At 40.7% G+C, this 24,913-nt stretch overlaps 1 protein-coding gene across 2 annotated transcripts in view; it reads right to left on the bottom strand.

Moving 5' to 3' along the window:
- LOC140907012 (eukaryotic translation elongation factor 1 epsilon-1-like) overlaps positions 1-18,897 on the bottom strand; it is a 157,068-nt gene extending 138,171 nt beyond the window's left edge. Inside the window, exons 1-2 of one of the 2 annotated variants that reach the window (XM_073332090.1) lie at positions 18,651-18,897; positions 12,832-13,032 (exon numbers count right to left, since the gene is read on the bottom strand). In XM_073332090.1, the coding sequence (XP_073188191.1) occupies positions 12,832-13,032; positions 18,651-18,752 (303 nt within the window). In that variant the 5' untranslated portion in view covers positions 18,753-18,897. The remainder of the gene's footprint in view (positions 1-12,831; positions 13,033-18,650) is intronic. The other variant, XM_073332089.1, reaches the window with a different exon arrangement.
- Positions 18,898-24,913: the final 6,016 nt, after the last annotated feature.

The following is a 24,913-nucleotide window of genomic DNA, read 5'->3' as shown; positions in this document are numbered from 1 at the left end:
AGACACCTTGTTATGTTTTTAACGTTACAAATACATTGAGTAGGCTCTTTGCAGTGAGTAATGAATAATATGGCAATGTAGAAATGGCTGGATCCTTTAAAGTTCATTTACAGACTAACATTTGGGTTTATTTTAAAGGTGCAAAAATTTTGTAAAGACAATATAGGTTTTTTTGGATGTATGTTAGACTCCACTGAAACACACCTTCAAATTTAATTCAGTTTTTTTTTGTTTGGGAATCTCCCAGATTAGTAATGATTGTTAACACTTTAAATGGAGTTGATACACAGAATCCATAACAGGAGAGCTCTGCTCCAATATTTTATGAAACTCACAAAAGTGTTTCTCCTCTCCCACAGATTTTAGCAAGTCCATATGAGGGGTTGTGAGAATGGGTACTGAGTGGGAGAGTTATACCTGGTTGAGATTTGGGGATAGTGAATAAAGGATGGGGAAATTTATTCACAGTGAAAAAAAGTTCTATATCTAGAGAATTCTAAGTATCCAAAGCTTAATACACATAAAACACCTTGTTTTTCTTTGTCCTTTTCCATATCTCCCAGCGCCTTGCACCTCACCCCTTTCATGCCTCTCTTGTATCCCATCCTGTTCTCTGCATTCTTCCCATGTCTCACCAGTCTTCTGCTCCCCTCCAAGGCTCCTATCCTCCCCTGTATCCAATTTCCCACCCCACTAAACAAGACAAGAAAAGCAAAATAGCAAACAAGAGATGGGTCAGGAGTGGAGGAACAAACTGAACAATCTTTAAAATACTGTGTGTCTCTTCTAAACACTATAGTAAAATGCTCAGTTTTGCAGTTCCTCTTGAGTCTGGTAGCTTTCTGATCTTATTCCTCTGCTAGGTTGAGGCAGGGAGAGAGTGAAGGCGTGTACACTTCCTCCTCTCCTCAATATATTTCTTTCAGTCTTCCTGTGCCACCTCCCTCTAGACCTACTCTAAAGAGAAAATTCAAGACCCCATACTCTCATTCTAAGATAGGCAGGATGTTCACCCAATCACTTACTTATTACACATTTTTTCAATATCCTGGGTACCCACCTCACCAAAAACAGGAAGGCTCTTCTCCTTTATAGAGCCAACAAAATAACAACATTTTAAAAAAGTCTTTGACTTTTTTAAAACACAACTTTACAATACCTTTTCTGATGTTTCCAAGTTTCCCTAAAAATGTATATCCTGGAATGATATCTGGAATATTCCTTTTCAAGCAGACTGGCTTCTTTTTGAGGAAATTTGGGGCAACGGGAATAGGGCTGATAATCAGCTTTGTAATTAGAAACTAGCTTCAGCATTAACTATGGAGCAGCTCATAATCCATTTTTGGTGCACACTACAGCACAAAAACTACTACAATGGTGAGAATTTACAAGCCATTTGATATCACATTTGAAGAATTTGGCAAATTTTGACTCCTTTATGCCAGTTTACTATTTGTATTCTTTTCTTGACTGTCTTCTCTGCACTTTTGCAATTGCTGCATGTTTTCTGTGTTGATTTCTATTTACATAGTAAATCAGGGAAAACGTTAACCCCTACACAGTGTAAACTGTATAAGGTCACTTGCTGCTAGCTATATAGCTTTCTTTTTTAATTTAGATTTGCTGCCTTGTTCGTATTATTTAGGTCTCATATTACTTTAAATATCAAGGGGGACAACAAAGGTATTATAGAAATTGTTTAGTCACACAAAAATGCAAAGGCTAATGCAGTGTTAAAGGAAAAAGCTTGCAGACCTAATCTGTAAATCAATTTACTGAAAGGCTACATATCACCTTGCATAAAAATATATTAATAATCAGTCTCCAGACAACTTTTTTTGTTGTGTCACTTACTAAATGCAGCTTTACAGTCATAACAAAATAACTGTAAACCTACGTTGAATTCAATCAGAATATCAGAGATCCAGTCCTAGTTGTCTCCCCCCAATATTTTTCCACATTCTGCATAAAATTATAAAATCTTCATTGTGAAAATTAGAAGCTAAATATCTAATACCATCCATGATAATATCACAGCTTTTACTTGTACTTCAGTGAACAAAATTTCTTCAGAAAAGTTACTGGATACTGATTGCATTGTTTTTGGCATTGGAAATCTTTCTAAAAGGTAGATGCTATTAATTTCTGCAAAAAACAGTTATGCACACGCAGTACTGCTTACATGTTAGGAACGGTAAGATAAGCTCATAAAAAAAGTTTGCTCCTTAGTTACATTACTGAGCAAGTTTGCTTAATGTTATACATCCAAATATTCATAACATTTCAAAAATACTCCACTTCTTTTATAAAATCTAAAAATCGACACACTGAGTTCTACTTTGAAAAATTCTAGAATATGGGACACCAGATGGAATCGAAATGATGAGTTAATTTATTGGATCGGTGTGCTTTATTTTCAGAGGAATAAGGGTTAAGTTTTCTCCCCTGTGCTTTGGCTATCATTTGACAGGATTCCTACTTGGTAATATAATATTTAAGTTTATATTATGAAGCAGCAGCTTATGCTATTTCTATAATGCTGCAGTATAGGATGAGATTGTTTGTTATTTTCTGAATACTTTGGGAGTGTTTGGTTCATTTCCTGCATCATGGGCTACTAAAAGGATTCCCATGGAGGAGTTCACTTACACTCCTACCCAATAGCCTGCAGGGGAACACTAATTCTAAAGTTTCTAGATTGAAATTTCTAGAAAGTGATGCATTCTTAAATGGCAGCGATACTGAACTGGACTCTTCCTCAGGTCCTGGGGATCTTAGTCAAATCAATAACCTAAAAGATATGACAGACGATCTCCCAGAGTGGACTGGTTTACATAAAAAAAGATTTAAATCAAATTATTTAAAATCAGCAAGCAGAAAAAACAGATTTAAGCCAGGGTTAACCGATTGTTTTGCAATTAAAATATAGCCTTTACACTAAATTTGCTGCTTTTTAATAATCAGGATATACTACATTTACACACATTTAAGTATACAGCTTAACTCACATTTACTCAGATTAATTTTCACATTTTTATTATGTTAGAAAATGGAGAATGATGCATTTCTTATTTACTAGATGGTTGACTATTTACTTGTGTTATTTTTCAGAGTACCAGCCGTGTTAGTCTGTATCTGCAAAAAGAACAGGAGTACTTGTAGCACCTTAGAGACTAACACATTTATTAGAGCATAAGCTTTCGTGGGCTACAGCCCACTTCATCAGATGCATAGAATGGAACATATAGTAAGAAGATATATATATACACACACACACACACACAGATAAGTTCGAAGTTGCCATACAAACTGTGAGAGGCTAATTAGTTAAAATGAGCTATTATCAGCAGGAGAAAAAATACTTTTGTAGTGATAATCAAGATGGCCCATTTAGACAGTTGACAAGAAAGCGTGAGGATACTTAACTTAGGGAAATAGATTCAATATGTGTAATGACCCAGCCACTCCCAGTCTCTATTCAAATCCAAGTTAATGGTATCTAGTTTGGATATTAATTCAAGCTCAGCAGTTTCTCGTTGGGAGTCTAGTTTTGAAGCTTTTCTGTTGCAAAACTGCCACCCTTAAATCTTTTACTGAGTGGCCAGAGAGGCTGAAGTGTTCTCCTACCGGTTTTTGAATGTTATGATTCCTGATGTCAGATGTGTCCATTTATTGTTTTGCATAGAGACTGTCCGGTTTGGCTGATGTACACGGCAGAGGGGCATTGCTGGCACATGATGGCATATATCACATTGGTAGATGTGCAGGTGAACGAGCCCCCAACGGCATGGCTAATGTGATTAGGTCCTAGGATGGTGTCACTTGAATAAATATGTGGACAGAGTTGGCATCGGGCTTTGTTGCAAGGATAGGTTCCTGGGTTAGTGTTTTTGTTGTGTGGTTGCTGGCGAGTATTTGCTTCAGGTTGGGCGGCTGTCTGTAAGTGAGGACTGGTCTGTCTCCCAAGATCTGAGAGAGTGAAGGATCATTTTTCAGGATAGGTTGTAAATCTTTGATGATGCGCTTTAGTTGGGGGCTGAGGTTTTAGTTGGGGGCTGAAGGTGACAGCTAATGGTGTTCTGTTATTTTCTTTGTTGGGCCTGTCCTGTAGTAGGTGACTTCTGGGTTCTCTTCTGGCTCTGTCAATCTGTTTTTTCACTTCAGCAGGTGGGTATTGTAGTTTTAAGAATGCTTGATAGAGATCTTGTAGGCGTTTGTCTCTGTCTGAGGGGTTGGATCAAATGCGGTTGTATCATAGAGTTTGGCTGTAAACAATGGATCGTGTGGTGTGTGCTGGATGGAAGCTGGAGGCATGTAGGTAAGTATAACAGTCAGTAGGTTTCTGGTATAGGGTGGTGGTTATGTGACCATCGCTTATTAGCACAGTAGTGTTCAGGAAATGGACCGCTTCTGTGGATTGGTCTAGGCTGAGGTTGATGGTGGGATGGAAATTGTTGAAATCATGGTGGAATTCCTCAAGGGCTTCTTTTCTATGGGTCCAGATGAAGATGTCATCAATGTAGCGCAAGTAGAGTTAGGGGACAAGAGCTAAGGAAGCGTTGTTCTAAGTCAGCCATAAAAATGTTAGCATACTGTGGGGCTATGTGGGTACCCATAGCAGTGCTGCTGAATTGAAGGTATATATTGTCCCCAAATGTGAAATAGTTGTGGGTGAGGACAAAGTCACAAAGGTCAGCCACCAGGTTTGCTGTGACATTATCGGGGATATTGTTCCTGATAGCTTATAGTCCATCTTTGTGTGGAATGTTGGTGTAGAGGGTTTCTACATCCATCAACTAGTCATTGAACTAGCTGAATGTTTTCTTCATTTCAGTTTATTCTCTATATCTGCAAGAGAGGGCTACTGATGTCAAAAGCTGTGTGGAACTTCAGTAAATCCCTGTTCCCAGTGCTTAGCCAGTGATTTTCACCAGTACAGGGATCTGACTTTCTTTAAAGCTTGGTAAGAAGCACGTACTGTTTAGTATTTTATTTATTTATTTAATTGAAATGATTTGAACAGATAGTAAGGTTAGGCCGTGACACAGGTTGTCATAATTTCAAATTTAATGTTAAATACAGGTTTAAATAAAATTTTAAAAATCCATTAAAAACAATAATTGATTTTTAGCCAACCTGTGTACTTCCCCGTAACTCTTCTTTTAGGGTTATCCTTCACAGAAATGTTAGTTGCCATATGGTTCCCTTTCTCCCTATGAATGTGTTAATACTGCACATTGGTTACACATCCATCCAAGTATTTAGACTACATATCAATTGTCTTGGGATTAGTTTTTTTACTTTAAGCAGCTGGACTCATTGCAGCAGAGTCTCTAAAATGTTACTGAGATTTTAGTAAAGAATCTTGCCACAGCATGGCTCTGGATAAGAGGATGATGTGCAATTATGGTTGGACCCATATAGAACAGAAAGTTCTGAATGTTTCAGAGCTTTTAAATAGTCCAGAATAGTGGAAACAGAAGCTTCCTAAGAAAACAGGTGATGCTATGCTATCCAAAATAGAAAGCCTTTTCCATTTTGCTGCATAAAGTTAGAAGAACTTATACTACGTACCAAGATGTTCTGGACTTTAGCTAACCGGTTCTTTTGGTGGTAGTTAATAAGCCAGAATCCAGGCTGTCAGATGTAAAGACGCTGGATTTGGGCATGAGATCTGACCTCAGTTTTGTGAAACTATGTCAAGAGAACAAGTAGTGTGATAGGACATGAGATGACAGGTTCACCAGGTCTGTGTACCAGAAGAGCTGGGCCAATCTGGGTCAATCACGGAGGATGAATCTTGTCTGAGTTTCCTTTGGATCCATGGTATTAAGGGGATTGGCAGAAGGCATACATCAGTCCCAGTACCCACGAGATGAGGAAGGCATCTAGAGCAGAATATAGGGCATTCCTTGTTCTGCACTGTGGCACGTAAGTCTATTTATGGACAAAGACACCCTTCCAAAATATGTTCCACAGGATTGAGTCTTTTATAGTCCACTCATGGCTGTCTCAGAGTTGTCTGCTGAACTGATCAATGAGGGCATTCTGTTTTGCAAAAGATACAGAGCCATTGGTGTGATATGACAAATACAGCCATCCCAGAGACTATGGCTTCTTGGCAAAGCGGAGATGACCATATACCTCTCTCCCAGTTAACACCAAGCATGGCTGGGGTGTTGTATCAGTCATTATTTGGATCATGGATCCTTGTAACATGGGTAGATATGCCATGCTAGACATGGCTCTGAGTTCCAAGACATTTATTTTGAGCGTCTTGGTAGGCAATGGTGCAGCAAAAAGTATTCTATTGCACACGTGAAGCAGATCCTTCCATTAATCTAAGGAGGAGAGGACTTCTTCTGGGAGCTTCACTTTCAAGCCCATGTGGAGACTGCTTGGTAGATATACTGATTTCAACCACCCTTACATGGAGCACATGTGAAGTCTGGCACACTAAGTGACACAGGTGCAATAGACCACATGACACAGGAACCTGAGACATGCTCTTATGGACATCTTTAGGTTAGCATGCGGATGATCAAGGAAACTCACTATGGTCTGGTACCTCTCCTGTGATAGATTTGAGGTCAGCAAGATCTTAATGTAGTTCCTATGAATTCTATAATCTGGATCAGTAAAAGTGTGGATTATTTTCCTGTTGATCTTGATCCTGTTATGAATTACACCTTGTAGGACACGCACACAAGTGCTACGAATTACATCTGGTAGGACACACACACCAATGCTACGAATTACACCTGGTAGGTCACGCATAGTTCGAATCTAGGCTGAGGCACAGAAATAAAGTCCACAACTGCGGAGTTCCCAAAAGACACTAAGTTTATTACGCTCGAGTGTGGTGCCCCCCTGCTAGCCAGGAGGGGACCCTGAATGCAGATTATACAAAGGTTATATACCTTTTAGCAAAGCATGTTGCCCTCGTGCATCGGAAACCTTAGCCAATAAACAAACCCTTGTCTTATCTACCACCTATCCCTGCTTGGTGCATTCCTCGTGCTATACCAGTATGTTAATTACACAGCATGGTCCTAAAGCCATGCATCAGTAACTTTTATTATCAGGATGGGAGGCCTCACATCAAGGCCAAGAGACAGGGAGTTAGAGACTGACAAAAACCAGATACTGGGAGTCAAGGCAGGCTGGAGACAAGGAGGAGGATTTTCACAGGGATTCAGTATCTAAAGATTACTCCTCCTGGTGTATGATGTGCTGGCATTTAAACAATGGTGGGCCCCAAACCAAAATGGAGTCACATGTGCTAACTTTTCCTTAACAATCCCCAGCATGGTGAAGAGCTGTATGATCCAATGAATTGATCTGTGTCCTGAAAGTTGAGAATCGTGAACCAATCTTGAGGATCTAATGAAGGATAATTGAGGCCAGAGTTACCATCCTGAACCTGAAACAATAGACCTATCTTCTGAGACATCTCTAGTCTAGAATAGGACACCAGCTATCTTTCTTCTTTGGAATTATGAAGTAGTGGGATAGTACCCTTTACATCTGAATTCTAGGGTACCTCTTCCAGTGCTCCAAGCTTCAGAAAGAGTCCACTTCTTGTTTTAACAGTATCTTATGAGAGGGATTCCTGAAAAAGGGATGGGGAAGGAGGGTGGAGGAGGGAGTGACTGAAATTGGATAGACTACCCTTAGTTTCAAGGATCAATTTGTCTGAGTGATCTGAATCCAGGTCTTCCAAAAATAAAAGGAAGTTGCCAAGAGAGGAGGAGGAGAAAGGGGTACACATCCCGAAACTATTCTGATCAGCTCTTGAAGGGTTCTCAAACTTGCTGACATAAGGAAAAACACAAGGCATACAGCAGGAGAAGGAAAAGGCAGCTCAAGGTCTCTTGCATTGGAACTTCAGTTTCTTCCTTGGCGGGGTTCCAACATTCTCTGCAGATTGTAGTAATAAGTTGAAGCCTCTTGTCTGGTGAAACTTTGGGTTCTGGTCTGCTTCCTTGTTGGGGCTGGTATGCATATGCTAAGGGTTGATAGTTGTGCTCAAATCCTTCAAAAAATGCAGTTCACAGTCTTCAGACAGAAGGTCCTTAATTGTTGTTTAGACCTTCTTACACATTCCGTAAGATGGAGCCATGAAGCCCTGCACCCTAGGTGACAGTCATATTTTGAAAGAAGGGCCTGATAATTTGAAATATGCATCTGAAGACTTGCATATTAGTAAATTTTTTTTTACCAAATTAAATTTTTAAAGGCCCTTCTTCCTTTGTATCATCAGAAATGACCAGGCAGCAGAGAAGCACATGCAAGGGAGGAGAGAAAGGAACAGAACATACGTGAAGAGAAGATGAACTGAAGAGCAACAGGAGATTTTGAAAGAAGTAAATTGCACAAAAGACAAACATTTATATTGAAGGTAAAAGAATGTGTATTTTTTCTAACTTCTCCACATACACAAGTGCTGTAGTTGCCACAAGGAAGTTATTTGCTTGTGAATGGACACAACAGTGGTCCCTGAGACTCTCTCAATAACACAGTCCATGTTATGAAAAAAAAATTAAAACCCTAGTCAAGGCAATGCAAATAATTAACAAGATTGTTTTGATGCTATGCAGGAGTTCTACTTGAAAAAGGAAGAAAGATCAGTTTGAGTATTCTATACATTTTCTTCTCAACAAGACCTTTGTTTCAAAATCTCTTAACAAGGACTACACCAGGGGTGGCCAACCTGAGTCTGAGAAAAAGCCAGAATTTACCAATGTACATGGCCAAAGAGCCACAGTAATACATCAGCAGCCCCCATCAGTGTTCCCCCCATCAGCATCTCCTGCCTGCCGGCAGCCCTGCCAATCAGCACCTCCCCCTCCGTCCCCGTGCCTCCCGCCCACTGTGATCAGCTATTTCAGAGTGTACAGGAGGCTCTGGGATGGAGAGGGGAGGAGTAAGGCTTAGGGGAGGGGGCAGTATGTGGTGGGGGCCTTGGGGTAAGGGGTGGAGTGGGGGCAGTGCCTGGGGTTGAGCAGTGGAAAGCTGGCACCTGTAGCTCCAGCCCCAGAATCAGCACCTATGCAAGGAGCTGCATATTAACTTCGAAGAGCACATGTGGCTCCGGAGCCACAGGCTGGCCACCCCTGCACTAAACAGTTTTGTTACTGAGGTTTTACAGAGTTGTAGCATCTCATTTGAGAGCCAACTAGAGGCAGCCTAGTTTACAGCAGACGTGACTGAACTGCTTTTGGCACATGCAACACAGAGCTCATTACAAATTGCAGCTTTAGGCTGCAACTGTCCCAAGACTGCCACTATGCAGACACATTGTAAAACGACAATCTCAGACTTGCCTGCCTACTTTAGTTCTTTTCCCAGATTCCCTTTTGGCACAGGATACTTATCTACCTCAGTACTAGGCTGTCTCTTGTTCCAACTATTAACTCATGGTGGCAAGAGGAACAAATAGAAGCAAAGAAATAACTAATGTTCTTTAGGAACATTTCTACAGATGCAGTATTTCATGCAGTATTGTGTCAGCAAGGACTCTGGCCACCCATCACCCAGTATGAGTATCTCCAGGAAAACTGCTATCACTGGTTAAAATTAAGTGCTGAGACTCTTCTTCCTCTCCCAACATCCACCTTATAGTACTAAGAGTGACGTATTTATTTTGTTTGAAAACAATAATTTACATACAATATTGAAATACAAAATGTGTACGACAATTCTCTTTCCCACACTACCACTACCGCTAAGATCAAAACTGTGATGTGAAAGTTGTCAGATAGACCAGAGTTATAAAAACCTGATCCTAAGACTGCTTTTGTGTCCAGAATTTAGGTCATTTAAGTACCTGATTTGCAGACATAAAATGGTACTTTGATATCCAAATGTCAAGCAATTATGCCTGCAACATGGTGGAAACCTAGTTATGGTCAAGTTGAAAAAAGCTGCCTTTTAATCTGTATTCCAAAAGAAGAAGAAAATTAAAATAAAAAAAGTACAGATTTAAATTCATATAGTCTTAGACTAAATTGAAAGGGAAAGTTTCCAGGGAAGGGAAAGTGTGTATGGTTAGCAGACATAACATAGTACACCAGCTGAAAGGAGTTGTAAAGCCATGATTCTAGTATTCACAATGTAAGTACACAGCAAAACCCAGCAATCAGAATACTTTCTGCAAACCATAACCAAAACTGAATAAATGTAGTAATAGTGATTGAGTCTATAAATATCTACTTCTTATATTTACAGCTAAGAGAAGAGCCTATAACCTGAAATATTAACTTGTTATTTATTTTTTAAAAACACACTTAAAACAGATTCACTTTCTAAAGCAATGATAATCAAGCATGCCTTATAGTGAAATCATTTTGCTCTCCATAACCTTGGCTGTTTTATTGATGTTACTATTAAATATTTATATTTCAGTAAGGCCAAGATGTCCCAGTCATGATCATGGCCCCCTCTGTTCTGGGCACTGAGCAATCACACAAGACAACAAGATCCTCGCCCCAATGAGTTTACAATCTAAGGCAGGAATCTTACAAGCCGCTCTGTGCAGACGAGCCCATATACCAACATTCAAAAACCAGTTGGAGAACACTTCAATCTCTTTGGTCACTCAATTACAGACCTAAAAGTGGCAATTCTTCAACAAAAAAACTTCAAAAACAGACTCCAACGAGAGACTGCTGAATTGGAATTAATTTGCAAACTGGAGACAATTAACTTAGGCTTGAATAAAGACTGGGAGCGGATGTGTCATTACACACAGTAAAACTATTTCCCCATGTTTATCCTCCCTCTTCCCCCCCACCCCCACTGTTCCTCTCACATTCTTGTCAACTGCTGGAAATGGCCCACCTTGATTATCACTACAAAAGGTTCCCCGCCCCGGCCCCTCCTGCTGGTAATAGCTCACCTTACCTGATCACTCTTGTTACAGTGTGTATGGTAACACCCATTGTTTCATGTTCTCTGTGTATATAAATCTCCCCACTGTATTTTCCATGGCATGCATCCGATGAAGTGAGCTGTAGCTCACAAAAGCTTATGCTCAAATAAATTTGTTAGTCTCTAAGGTGCCACAAGTACTCCTTTTCTTTTTGTGGATACAGACTAACACGGCTACTACTCTGAAACCTATACCAACATGGGTACACACACCGGACGCAGCAGGGCTCTGCCCATATGAAGCAGTTTGCATAATCAGGACTAGAGGTGGTCAAAAAACATTAAGTGTTTTCCATGAAAAACTTCTGAACAAAAGAGATTTGTAATGTTTGTAATGAAAATTTGTGAACTTTTTTTTTTTACAAATGAAAAATGTGTTTCATTTTTTTGTTCCTGACCGAGGAACAAGTCCCTGCTCCAAAGAAGGGATTCAAACCTGAGTCTCCCTGCACATCCCAGGTGAGAGTCCTAACCACTGGGCAAAAGGTTAAAGGGAAGGGGGATGGAGAAGTAAGGCACCACCTACAGTATCTTTATTTCCTTTGCTTTTACTAAAAATACCCCAAACAAAATGTTTTATTTTATTTATTTTTGTGTGTGAGAGTGTGGAACTGCCAACAAACTGGGGGGAGTGTGTGTGTGGGAAAACAGTGTTATTCACCCAGGTCTACCCGCAAGTTTTTTGATTCATTGAGTTAAAGAAAAAAAAAAATTCATGAAAATGTGTTTCCTTCAAAAAGCCATTTTTCATTCAGAAAGTTTGATGAAAAAGTTTTAACCAGCCATGGCTCCAGCCTGAGCCCAGAAGTGTACACTGTAATGAAATAGCCCTGCAACCTGATCCCCACAAGTCCGAGTCAGCTGGCATTGGCCAGTCATGAGTTTTTAATTGCAGTGTAGACATTTCTGTAGAAACATCAGGCATTTTGTACTTTCCATATAGAATTATGGAAACTTTTTAAATTTGAAGACAGAGAACTTCATAGAAATTATATAAGATTTCAATGCCATGTTGTACCCTTTTAATAATCAAATTAGGCCTCTTTAACCTCCTACCCTGATATGATAGTTAAAATTAAACTACTTTTGGCATTTTTGATGACAGGGCTCAAGAAGTCTGAAGAAGCAAAATGGAAAAAAGGATTTTAGTTTAATTTTAACTGGGTAAAACTTAATGGTACCTTTTCCCCTCCCAACCACAGCTTCTGAAGATAAGGGAGAGCAATTTTTGAAGTCTAAGGCTGAGGAACATTCAGTAAAAATTCCGTACATTTGTAGTTTATAAATATGAAAACACGAATTTATGGAAATTTCCCTCTATGCTTTCGCTTATCACCATCTCACATATCAAACTGCATATTAACTCATCTTGGCATCCATCCATCCATCATAATATCAAGGCTTGGAGTAGATCCCACCTTGTTTTTGAAGCAGAGTCGTTCTCAATAACAACAAAACAAATGTTATCTTGGATCAGAGTGCAGGCCAATTTATATATATTGGGACTTCAATAGTAGCGTACAGATGTGAGGAAACTGTAGTCTTTCAAGATGTAGAAGAGACTAAATAATTAAACATTCTCTGAACTTTATAGGCACAATTACATTCCCTCTCCATTACATTCTTACATATTAAGTTTTTACAGTAGAGCAGGAGGCTTGCTTTATGTATTCTATAGTTAAAGCCATTTCCTTCAATTTCAGGTTGTTTTTTCAATAAAGTGAAAAGAAAGCAACTAATTTAATGGCAAATGATTTGAGATCATCAATATCTACTCATTTTATTACTAAAGTAAATACATATATGTACATGAATATATTGTCCCCAACACAACAGCTTTAGTGTCCAGTCACCCCAAAATTCAATATTCTGATGGTAAAGCAATTAAGTTACCCTTACCTTCAGAATTATTCTTATATCTTCTTTATTAGAATGTCCAGCTATTTGAGTTACTCTGTATTCTAACCACTGCTGAACTATTGCTTTCTCTTCTGCAGTACTTCCAAGTAGCTGTTCTTTCTTAGCTTGTTTGACTAGATGGGTGGCTATAGTAGTCAATCCTGTTAGACTGGAACCATTGTTTGTTTGAAGAACTGGAATCTAGAAGAAAACAAATACCGTGTAAGTTTGTCATGTTCAAAGGTTAGCCTTTGTTAAACAACCTCAGTATATGCTACCCCAGTATGTTCACTTTATTCTGAAACCTTTCGTTTTAATTAGGCAATTAAAAGTATGAATGCTAAGAATACTACTTCACATGGAAAACAGGGCTTTGGAGCTGTGCTGCGGCTCCGCTCCAGCTCCAGGCAAAAACCTGCAGCTCCACTGCTCCGGAGCTGCTCCATGCTCCAGCTCCAGGCTCCGCTCCAAAGTCCTGATGGAAAATATTTATGTTTATTCTTAATCCTTGGGCTGATTTTTTTTCAGTTTCCATGGCAGGACAACAAATAAGATATACATGCAAGACAGAACATATACATATTTCTAGTTCAATATAACTAACCCATGCCAAAATTAGTGAGAGCATCAAAATAAGAACTATTGTCGACCAGAAATCTTCATGGGTAGCCTTTGATACACAGTTCGAAGTGTAAAAAAAACTTCAGATTATAGAATCAGCAAAAATCCAGCTTTTCTGGACAGCCACAAATAAATCATACCTGTCAGACTTTTTCAATGCTTATTCTAAATAACTGCTTAAATGTTGTGAAAGTTGTGACTTTAAACAGTTAGGGGTAAGGACATAACTCAGCAAGATAGATGACTAGAGTTATACAAGTCTAGTGATTAAGTTACTATGAGGAAGCTGTTTCAGGAGCAACTGCAAATGTGTTGTTTCACCTTAAAAAAAAAATTTCTATATTGCACTTCTCCAAGCTTAGGGTTAAGCTATAGTTTAGTATTAAATTTTAAAAACCTTAATTTATAGCAGTGAAATTACTTGGTTTTTTTTGTGATACCCTTTAAATATAGCACGTTCTCTGTTCCTGCGAACTCCTATATAAATAATTGTCAAGTTGTTCAACCACCTCCTGAAGACACATTGCCAAGTAACTGCAAATGCTGCTCCAAGAGGAGAAAATGAGATACAAATGCTGTATGAATCTTTACCCCATGCTAAGTCAGTCTGAGGACAGTTCAACTAGTAACAGTGGAAACTAGGAGACTCACACTTCATGAGCACCCTGTGTTTCCAATAGCGTGCCAGTGAATTAAGCTAATTTGGAATAAGGCACACTTATTCCGGAAAAAACAACAAGGAGTATTTGTGGCACCTTAGAGACTAACAAATATATTTGGGCATAAGCTTTGGTGGGCTAAAACCCACTTCATCAGATGCATGGAGTGGAAAATATAATAGGCAGGTATATATACACAGTACATGAACAGATGGGAGTTGCCTTACCAAGCGGGGGTCAGTGCTAACAAGACAATTCAATTAAAGTGGAAATGGGCTAATCTCAACAGTAGAATACCAACGGAGGAAAAATCGCTTTTGTAGTGGTAATGAGGCCAATGTAATCAAGGTGATCCATTTCAAACAGTTGACAACAAGGTGTGAGTAACAGTATGGGGAAATTCATTTTTGGCAACAACTACTTGTTTACAGCAGTACTGAGCCAGAAGTCTGCTCTTTCCAGGCAGTAAAAACTGATAAAGGTTGCCATGTAGAAAAGATGAAATTAAACAAGAAGTGGAAGATTGGACAAATGACCAGGGATGAGTATAAAAATATTGCTCGGGCTTGCAGGAGTGAAATCAGGAAGGCCAAATCACACCTGGAGTTGCAGCTAGCAAGAGATGTTAAGAGTAACAAGAAGGGTTTCTTCAGGTATGTTAGCAAGAAGAAGAAAGTCAAGGAAAGTGTGGGCCCCTTACTGAATGAGGGAGGCAACCTAGTGACAGAGGATGTGGAAAGAGCTAATGTACTCAATGCTTTTTTTGCCTCTGTCTTCACGAACAAGGTCAGCTCCCAGACTACTGCACTGTGCAGCACAGCATGGGGAAGAGGTGACCAGCCCTCCGTGGAGAAAGAAGTGGTTCGGGACTCTTTAGAAAAGCTGGACGAGCACAAGTCCATGGGGCCGGATGCATTGCATCCGAGAGTGCTAAAGGAGTTGGCGGATGTGATTGCAGAGCTATTGGCCATTATCTTTGAAAACTCATGGTGATCAAGGGAGGTCCCAGATGACTGGAAAAAGGCTAATGTAGTGCCCATCTTTAAAAAAGGGAAGAAGGAGGATCCTGGGAACTACAGGCCAGACAGCCTCACCTCAGTCTCTGGAAAAATCATGGAGCAGGTCCTCAAGGAATCAATTCTGAAGCACTTAGAGGAGAGGAAAGTGATCAGGAACAGTCAGCATGGATTCACCAAGGGCAAGTCATGCCTGACTAATCTAATTGCCTTCTATGACGAGATAAGTGGCTCTGTGGATGAAGGGAAAGCAGTGGACGTGTTGTTCCTTGACTTTAGCAAAGCTTTTGACACGGTCTCCCACAGTATTCTTGCCAGCAAGTTAAAGAAGCATGGGCTGGATGAATGGACTATAAGGTGGATAGAAAGCTGGCTAGATTGTCGGGCTCAACGGGTAGCGATCAATGGCTCCATGTCTAGTTGGCAGCCGGTATCAAGTGGAGTGCCCCAGGGATCGGTCCTGGGGCCGGTTTTGTTCAATATCTTCATTAATGATCTGGAGGATGGTGTGGATTGCACCCTCTGCAAGTTTGCAGATGACACTAAACTGGGAAGAGTGGTAGATATGCTGGAGGGTAGGGATAGGATACAGAGGGACCTAGACAAATTAGAGGATTGGGCCAAAAGAAATCTGATGAGGTTCAACAAGGACAAGTGCAGAGTCCTGCACTTAGGACGGAAGAATCCAATGCACCACTACAGACTAGGGACCGAATGGCTCGGCAGCAGTTCTGCGGAAAAGGACATAGTGGTGACAGTGGACGAGAAGTTGGATATGAGTCAGCAGTGTGCCCTTGTTGCCAAGAAGGCCAATGGCATTTTGGGATGTATAAGTAAGGGCATTGCCAGCAGATCGAGGGACATGATCGTTCCCCTCTATTTGACAATGGTGAGGCCTCATCTGGAGTACTGTGACCAGTTTTGGGTCCCACACTACAAGAAGAATGTGCAAAAATTGGAAAGAGTCCAGCGGAGGGCAACAAAAATGATTAGGGGACTGGAACACATGACTTATGAGGAGAGGCTGAGGGAACTGGGGATGTTTAGTCTTCAGAAGAGAAGAATGAGGGGGGATTTGATAGCTGCTTTCAACTACCTGAAAGGGGGTTCCAAAGAGGATGGATCTAGACTGTTCTCAGTGGTAGCAGATGATGGAACAAGGAGTAATGGTCTCACGTTGCAGTGGGGGAGATTTAGGTTGGATATTAGGAAAAACTTTTTCACTAGGAGGGTGGTGAAACACTGGAATGCGTTACCTAGGGAGGTGGTGGAATCTCCTTCCCTAGAAGTTTTTAAGGTCAGGCTTGACAAAGCCCTGGCTGGGATGATTTAGTCGGGGATCGGTCCTGCTTTGAGCAGGGGGTTGGACTGGATGACCTCCTGAGGTCCCTTCCAACCCTGATATTCTATGATTCTATGATAATCAAATTATGCCAACCCTAAATACAAAATATTTTGTATTGCATACCTGATAAAAAACTATGCCAAAAATTTCAGAGGTAAAATGGAAAAATAGATATACATTAATAAGAAAATATGATAAAGAATACATTTTGTGCATCTGCTTGATCTAGTTTGAATAGTGATTTCAAAGCCGCCAGAAGCAAACTTGAACATAAAACAGTCTTAAAACATAATGCTGAAAAACCAAGCTACCCGTTCCCTATGTTACTATTATAAATAAAATGCTACCTTCTCCATTGATGGATCAACAAATCTAGAGAACATGGTATGTTTGCAAGAACAGGTAATGAATACCACTTCACAATAACTCAAAGGCCTGGGCATAAAGGGCAGGCAAAGTTGGAAAGAATGAAATTAATATGCAAGTGTTTGGGGCCAGATTTCATAATATTACTTTGATTTTATATTGGCAAGCCCATTTGTTATTGTGAGGGCTCCGTGTCTGTCACGGAGGTCATGTAAGTCACGGATTCTGTGACTTTTCGCAACGTCCGTGACTTCTGCAGCAGCTAGCGTGACTGACCTCAGGCCCACCCAAGCAGCTGGCTCTGGCGCCTGATGCTCAGGTGGCCCCAGGGACAACTACACTTGCTGCTGCTGTAGTGGCTCTGCAGCCAGCCACACCAGCTGCCGCTGCAGTCCCCGGGTGGCCAGTGGTACAGGCCCCGGGGCACCTCTCCAGCAGCAGCCACCCCCCAGCTCCCACCCCAGCAGCGGCCCCCCGGGGTGTACCCTCCCTAGTAGCTCCTGCCCCGATTTAGTCAGGAGTATTTATAGTAAAAGTCACGGACAGGTCATGGGCTATGAATTTTTGTTTACTGCCCATGACTTTTACTAAAAATACCCGTGACTAAATCATAGCCTTAATTATTGTACCTTTCAGGTAGCCCCATGTGATGTTCTCCTTCCAAATGTGCTTCCCACAGTTATGCACTATTTTTATACTTCAATATTAAGGGGGAAGTGTCTGTTGCATTTTAGGCATCATCTGCAAATGGGTCTTTGCATAGATTTAATTATTTTACAGTATTATGTTTTGCAAAGATACTTAAATCTGTACAATCACTAGAGTGAGTAAAGTTATACCAGTAAAAATGGTATATTTATATGAACAAGCTATGCCAACACCAGCATACTGCATACATGGTAGGGGGTCACACTGCTTGACCTACCTACATCTGTTTTAATGTAGTTAACATGTTGCAAAGACAGCCTGTGGACAAACTTTTGTTAACCTTTGCTGCAATGCCACTTGAGCCAGCTATGAGGGCCAGAGAGGACTCTGGAGGGGGAGTGGTTTCTGACATATGTAACTTTTGGGGTTAAAGAGAGTGCACTAAGGGACAGCCCACATTTAGATTTGACACTGCTTTTCATTGACTAAGCCCAGGCAGCAGCGTTGTTGTAGCTGGGTTGGTCCCAGGATATGAACGAGAAAAAGGTAGGTGAGGTCATGTTATTGGACCAACTTCTGCTAGTGAAAGAGAGAAGTTTTGGAGCTCCACAGAGCTCTTCGTCAGGTGTGTAAGTCGAACCAATAAATAAATGCATCCTGCACTGCGGCAGGGGCTGCTCCCTTTGGCGCTCACAGCTTGGGGGGGGGGGGGGGGCTGTCTCTGCACGTCACCCGACCCACAGGCAGCGTGGCCCTCACGCAAAGCCTAGCCCGGGGGTCGGGGGCCCTTTGGCGAGAGCCGGCCTGAGGGGGCCCAGCTGGCTCCGTCGGCTCCGACTCGGCTAGAATCGGATCGCGGCCCTGCAGCGGGAGGGTCCTGTCTGCGCGCTCAGCCCTAGACGTGCTGCCAGGAGAAGGGGAAGCCTCCTGCTCCTCCCCCCCCCCCCCCCCCAGGCGCCCCTTTAGCGGGGAGGCCGCAGAAACTCACCGCTTCTAACTAGGGACTCAGACTGCCAGTGACAGGTGGGGGGGGGGAGGGGATAACGCCGGGGCCGCACCGCGCCGAGCTCGCCAAAGGGAGAGAGAGACGGGCGCGAGGAGAGTCCGTTTGTTGCGCGCGCACATGCCCGAGTCGGTCCCCAGTTCTCCCCTCGCATCCTTCACCTTCCGCTCCTCCCGGACACCGTACTTGTTCCCTTTCTTCAGGCCCAGGAGCGTCTCTAACAAAATCAGCTCCTCCAGCCCGGGCCCCGCCGCAGCTGACATCTTTGGAGGCAACCCGCCGGGAAAGGAAGAGGCTGAGGAAGAATGACGAGTCTCTCAAAACTAACAAACTCCAGCACGATTGGACAGAGGGGTCCCACCTCCTCCACTCCCTAAGTAACGTCTCCATCCATTGGAGGAGAAGGGGGTGAAGGACAGGAACATACCAATCTACGCCTGCGCAGAGAGGAATGTGGCTGAATAATGATATGGCAGTAGAAAGGGGCGGGGTCACGTCTCAGGCTGAAGGAGGTGCCTGGAGCGCATGTGCAGAGGGGAGCCATAGGATGAGTACATAGCTTCAGAGTGGCAGCCTTGTTAGTCTGTATCCGCAAAAAGAACCGGAGGACTTGTGGCACCTTAGAGACTAACAAATTTATTTGAGCATAAGCTTTCCTGGGCTACGGCTCACTTCATCCGATGCATGCAGTGGGACAGTCTCTTCGTAAAAGAATAAATGGACACAAATCAGACATCAAGAATTATAACATTCACAAACCAGTCGGAGAACACTTCAATCTCTCTGGTCACTCGATTACAGACCTAAAAGTCGCAATTCTTCAACAAAAAAACTTTGAAAACAGACTCCAACGAGAGACTGCTGAATTGGAATTAATTTGTAAACTGGACACCATTAACTTAGGCTTGAATAAAGAGCAGGAGTGGATGTGTCATTACACAAAGTAAAACTGTTTCCCCATGTTTATTGCCCTCCCAACTGTTCCTCACATGTTCTTGTCAACTGCTGGAAATGGCCCATCTTGATTATCAGACAAAAGGTGTTTGGTTTTTTGTTTTATTTCTTCTCTCTCCTGCTGACAATAGCTCACCTTACCTGATCACTCTCGTTACAGTGTGTATGGTAACACCCATTGTTTCATGTTCTCTCCACTGTATTTTCCACTGCATGCATCGGGTGAAGTGAGCTGTATTTCACGAAAGCTTATGCTCAAATAAATTTGTTAGTGTCTAAGGTGCCACAAGTACTCCTTATTCCATGAAGCTTGATTTACGTGTGCGCAAAGTGAAGTGGGTGGAGAAGAGTCTAGTATGTTAATAAGATCTGTGATGTAGCCAATGCCTGGGGGGCTAATTCTGCTGGCCTCCCTCAAGGGACTGGCAGCATGACAGATGCAGACCGTCCCTAGGCTGAGCCTCTCCCTGCCAGGTGCCCCTGTTGTAGCCCTGCCGCTCCCAGCGCAGTGGCTGGGGAGGAAGCACGGTGAGGTGCAGGCACGCAATCTTCTAGTGTGCTTGAGTGCAAAGCTCACCTCAAGCATAACTAGGGAGCCGTGACTGCAGTCTCCAGCCTGTTTTACCTTACCAGATCATACCTAATTAGAGCATTTGTGTAAAAGAGGGGTTCATTGAGGCTGAAATTCCTATGATGGTTTTGCACTTTGTCAATTTTGCTTAAAGTGTTAGTCTAATTTATTGCCTATTTCATGGGTTTTAAAATTAGGGGGTGATACATAGTTTATTGGCATTTGTAAGGGGACTTCCTATAGTGCTGACCACAGAAGAGGAGTCAGTACAAATGCTAGGCTCTCTGAGGCCATTGACAGATACATCGTAGAACCAGCCAGTTTTTGAATTCCAAAATTTAGACTCAGGGACTAGGGAGTTATCATCATGGTATTATTCATAACAAGATTAGGGGAGTAACAGGAGTTATACATGCCTATGGAATTATAGTACCCAGACATGCCTATGGAGAATCAAGTACACGCCTCTTGATTAAATTGTAATTTTACAGTCTACCCTGGGTAAGGGGGTAGCACATAGCTGCACAGCCACAGAAATGAAAGTCACTGTTCTTCCCTTGTTCTGCAGGAAGGAGTAAATTGCTTCACCTCTTTTCACAGAGCATCTTACTTTGCCAGTGCACCTGGCCAGTTTCTGTGCCTGTGAGTATGGAAGCTAAGGGGCAGAACTAGGGATTCTCCTACTCCCTGCCCAATCTGTCCATTTGTTCACAAGGAGAATATTGGACAAGCGAGCCTTCCATTTGCTCTTCCATTCACTGCTTGAGTCGTGTTCTAAGTAGGGCTGAGGAGCATAGCCCAGTAAAGGCTGTGACTATTTGACCCTATGTGTGCAAAGCAAGAGATACGATATATTGGTTTGAATTATTGATTTGTAATGATTTAGGTAAAAAGGCGAAGAGAAAAAAGTAGATAACTGAACTATACTGTTCTGCATAGGGGTCATAGTTCCATAATTTTGGGGGGCCAGATTTTGCCTCCTTACATATACAGTAAACTACTATTCAATGAAATTTTATTTTGTTTGCTCTCAGAATAAGATAACACTGTTTGAACTCCTGGCCTTTCTGAAGTCACTGAAAACACTCCTATTGATTTCAGTAGGACTAGGATTTCATCCATTGTGAGTAAGGATGCAGAATCTGACCTTCTATTTTTAAAGCAGGTGGAATAATAGAAAAGGAATGTTACTGGGATGAGAACTCAGGAGTCATCATTCTCAGGACTGTATTTGTTCCACTAGGCCACATTGCTCTCTGTGTCAATTAAGCATTCATCTTGCTCATAAAAGGTCCATTGGCCTACGGATGCACCATCTTGCTTTCTTGGTTGTATTTTTTATCATTGAGAAATACCACAAGTTTTAACTAGAAAACACATTACTAAATCCATATATAGTATTACTCTGCTCTCATACTTTAAAAAAAGAAATCAGAGGAATAAAAAGGAGAGAAACTTTGTAAATAGTTTAACATGTACAGTTTGTCTTCAATATTATGAGCACTAGAAACCTGATAACTTCAGAGTAACTCAGCCCAAGAATACATACTGTATAGTGTATTTTAATTACATGCTGCCCTTCTATAAGTTAAAATGATATAATGTCTTGAATTTTTCTCATGCATCATAAATATAATATTTCTCCGTTTTGATGTTATACTTGTAAAGTATAGTCCTCAGGCTACGTGAAAAGAATGATCAAACTTTTTCACTGTCACTGAATTGCTTTTTAAATTTGTTAAAAATAATGTTTTATTTAATCCACTATCAGCTATCTACACTGAAATCTGCAATGGATGAGAGCTCAGCGTATACAATCATAAATGTTAGAGATTGGTAATCTAAAGGGTGTTTTCTATCTAGCTACCTGCCAGGCCAGCGTATAGGCCTAGACACAGAATGAATCATGTATCAACCGTACTATACTTTTAGTCAAAAGATGTAGCAATCTTATAGGACCCTGTTTATAGGAATTGAGAAGTTCTGCCATACTGATACATAACTTCCATTCACTTCTCCTGAGAAAGGTGTGCCTGGCAAGCACCCTTATAGTTCAAAGGCATATTTTGACAAAAGGCAATGTTCAGATTATTTTTATAAAATTGCACTTTAGTTTGAAAAATTGTTCTACCTTGGCAGTGGTTTTAACTGTAAAGCTTTAAACTCTTCAGTTTTGGTTTCTGGTGTGGTTTTGGTGTGCCAGTGTTCTACTGGCATTTCAATGCAGTCAGTAAATTACATGCGGTATTTGTGAAGAGTTTGTTAAGTTGCAGCACAGCTGTTAAATATTCCATCCCTGTATATTTTAAAAGTCATTTGTTTCAGATGCTTGAAATACATAGGAAAAAAGTGATATTTGTGACTCTCCATGAGCTGAAAAACAAACAATATAGTAATAGAGATGTACCTATGTGTTACATACAGTTGTATTGTAAGTATATAGTTTAAATGTTTTGGATCTCTTAGGATGAAAGCCATATAAACATGCAATATTATTAAATATTTCACACTACATCTGTCTGTGACAGTTATAAAAAATGGGCTATTTCACCCAGATTAAAAGATTTGTAATAGTTGTTTCTAGTCTTTGTTTTTATTTTCATTTCTTCCCCGCCCCCCATTTAAATCCTTTCAAGTGTTTGGAAGAGGAGACTTTACAGATTATTTACATATACATAATTGGTTATAGTTTTTATAATGATTTTCTCTTGACCGAAAGGCTGCTTGGCAATATTTGTAATCCTGTCTTTTCTCATGCACAGTTCTCCATCATTCCAGTAGGTGGAGCTTTGTGATTAAATCTGAAAAAAAAAACTTGACCCAAAGTAAAATAATTCACCACAGGGGGGGTGAGGGAGGAGGGATATGATGAAGTACACTTTGCTTAGAGGTATCAATGTCCTGTATGCATGCTTGATACACAACAACAATCTGTATCAAGACTCTCAATGAAAATAACTTGAAAAAAAATCAATTCTGTCAAATGGAACACTGCTCTAATCTGCTGTTATCATAGTCAAGTTTTAAATCTAAAATACCTGAGGTTATAAATTAAATGTCAAATATAATTAATTTAGCACTTGAAACATGAAGTGGATGACTGTCCTTTGGAGAAAGCCTGACAGCTTTATGTATGTCACATTGGTATCTGTTAAAATGAGCTTTACATGCCAGAAAATCCTAGTGTGTCATATTGCTGTTAGCTGTACCATAATTTTGTCAATGCAACTTTAAGTCTCAAAATAGTTCTTGCATTAATTGTTTGAAGCTTCTGAAAAATAATATAAATAGGTATTGTGTATCTCATCTATTGATCTATGCTAAATGCTGGTTTTATTATCAATAGCATGTGCAATGTTCTACTTAGTGTATTACATTTTATCCTGCAAATACCTTCTCTGGTATGTGTCTGTATTTTATATCTGTTATACAGATGGGGCAAAACATCTGCCCTGTGCGGAACCTGGGCCCAAACCTATTGTAGTTACAGTTGGAAAACAATCCTTCTACTTGTGGCACCTTGGAGACTAACCAATTTATTTGAGCATAAGCTTTCGTGAGCTACAGCTCACTTCATCGGATGTAACTCACGAAAGCTTATTCTCAAATAAATTGGTTAGTCTAAGGTGCCACAAGTACTCCTTTTCTTTTTGCGAATACAGACTAACACGGCTGTTACTCTGAAACCAATCCTTCTACTATCTTCTGAACTCTGCAGTAACATTCACATCCATGTCCTCTGTCTGCAGGGAGGTTTTTATGGTAGATATATGCAATCTAAGATTGATTGACTCTACTCCTTCTCCAGCCCACCTTCCCTCTGTGTCCCTCAAACAGAATGGCCACAACAGACCCTTTGTGCATCCCATGCTTCCACCTTGCACAATGGAATTGCACTGTTACACTACTTATTTATTCATATATATCCATAGGGAAATGGAGGGGGTAGGATTTGCCCTGTAGACATTTACGTTATTAGTAATGTATAGTTGTTGAAATATGGTTTTTTGATTATTTTATTTCCAACTCCTGCAATGGAACTTTCCTAATCTAATCTTAATAATTAGCACAAAGAATGGCAGTTTCTCTTCACTTCTGAGCAAATATTTATCAAGGAATCCTGTGGAAAAAATGTGATCATGTAATTAAAGAGTATATCACACATTAAAGACTATATCATAAACAAGGAGGCTGAAGTAAGGTTGCTTACTTCTGGCATTTCCTATTTTTTGTAGTGCTTGACAATGTTCTTTTAACTTTTGTGTGTTTAATATACATACAGTATGTATATATAAAAATTAAAAAAAAGTGCATACACCCTATATATAGTTGGTTTCTATTTCTTTTGCTAGCTGCAACAGGTTTTGATTTCTTCACTTCCATGCAGTGGGTTTTGGATTAGCAATTCCCCACATTTGAAAGGGTTTCATTGACAGCCAGGAGATAAAAAGCCCAAAGTGTTCTCTTCAGTGAATCTTGTAAGCTAAATAAATGCACTTATGTAGATATTTTATTGCTGCCCATTGCTAAAGTAAGTAGAAGGTTCCTTTTGTAATTAAAAATGAAGATTTATACACTATAAACCTTTAAAATTGAAAGAAAAATAAGAGCTTTGCATACTAACTGCATGGCAACCATTCAGTAGCAAGTATGGGACCCATTCTACATGAGCAACCAAAACTTTGATTAAAGTAACTCAGAGTTTCGGGTGCAAACGAAATGCATGTGTCTGCAGGTGATTTCCAGGCCTGTCCCTTTCAACACTGGCAGTACAGTTGGCTCCCTAGCTAACCAGTAAAAAGAAAAGGAGTACTTGTAGCTCACGAAAGCTTATGCTCAAATAAATTTGTTAGTCTCTAAGGTGCCATAAATCCTCCTTTTCTTTTTGCGGATACAGAC

Source organism: Lepidochelys kempii, chromosome 2 (assembly GCF_965140265.1).
Source record: "Lepidochelys kempii isolate rLepKem1 chromosome 2, rLepKem1.hap2, whole genome shotgun sequence".
Lineage (NCBI taxonomy): Eukaryota > Metazoa > Chordata > Testudines > Cheloniidae > Lepidochelys > Lepidochelys kempii.
Note: the sequence above shows the minus strand (reverse complement) of the source record. Positions and strands in the feature narration are given on the sequence as shown.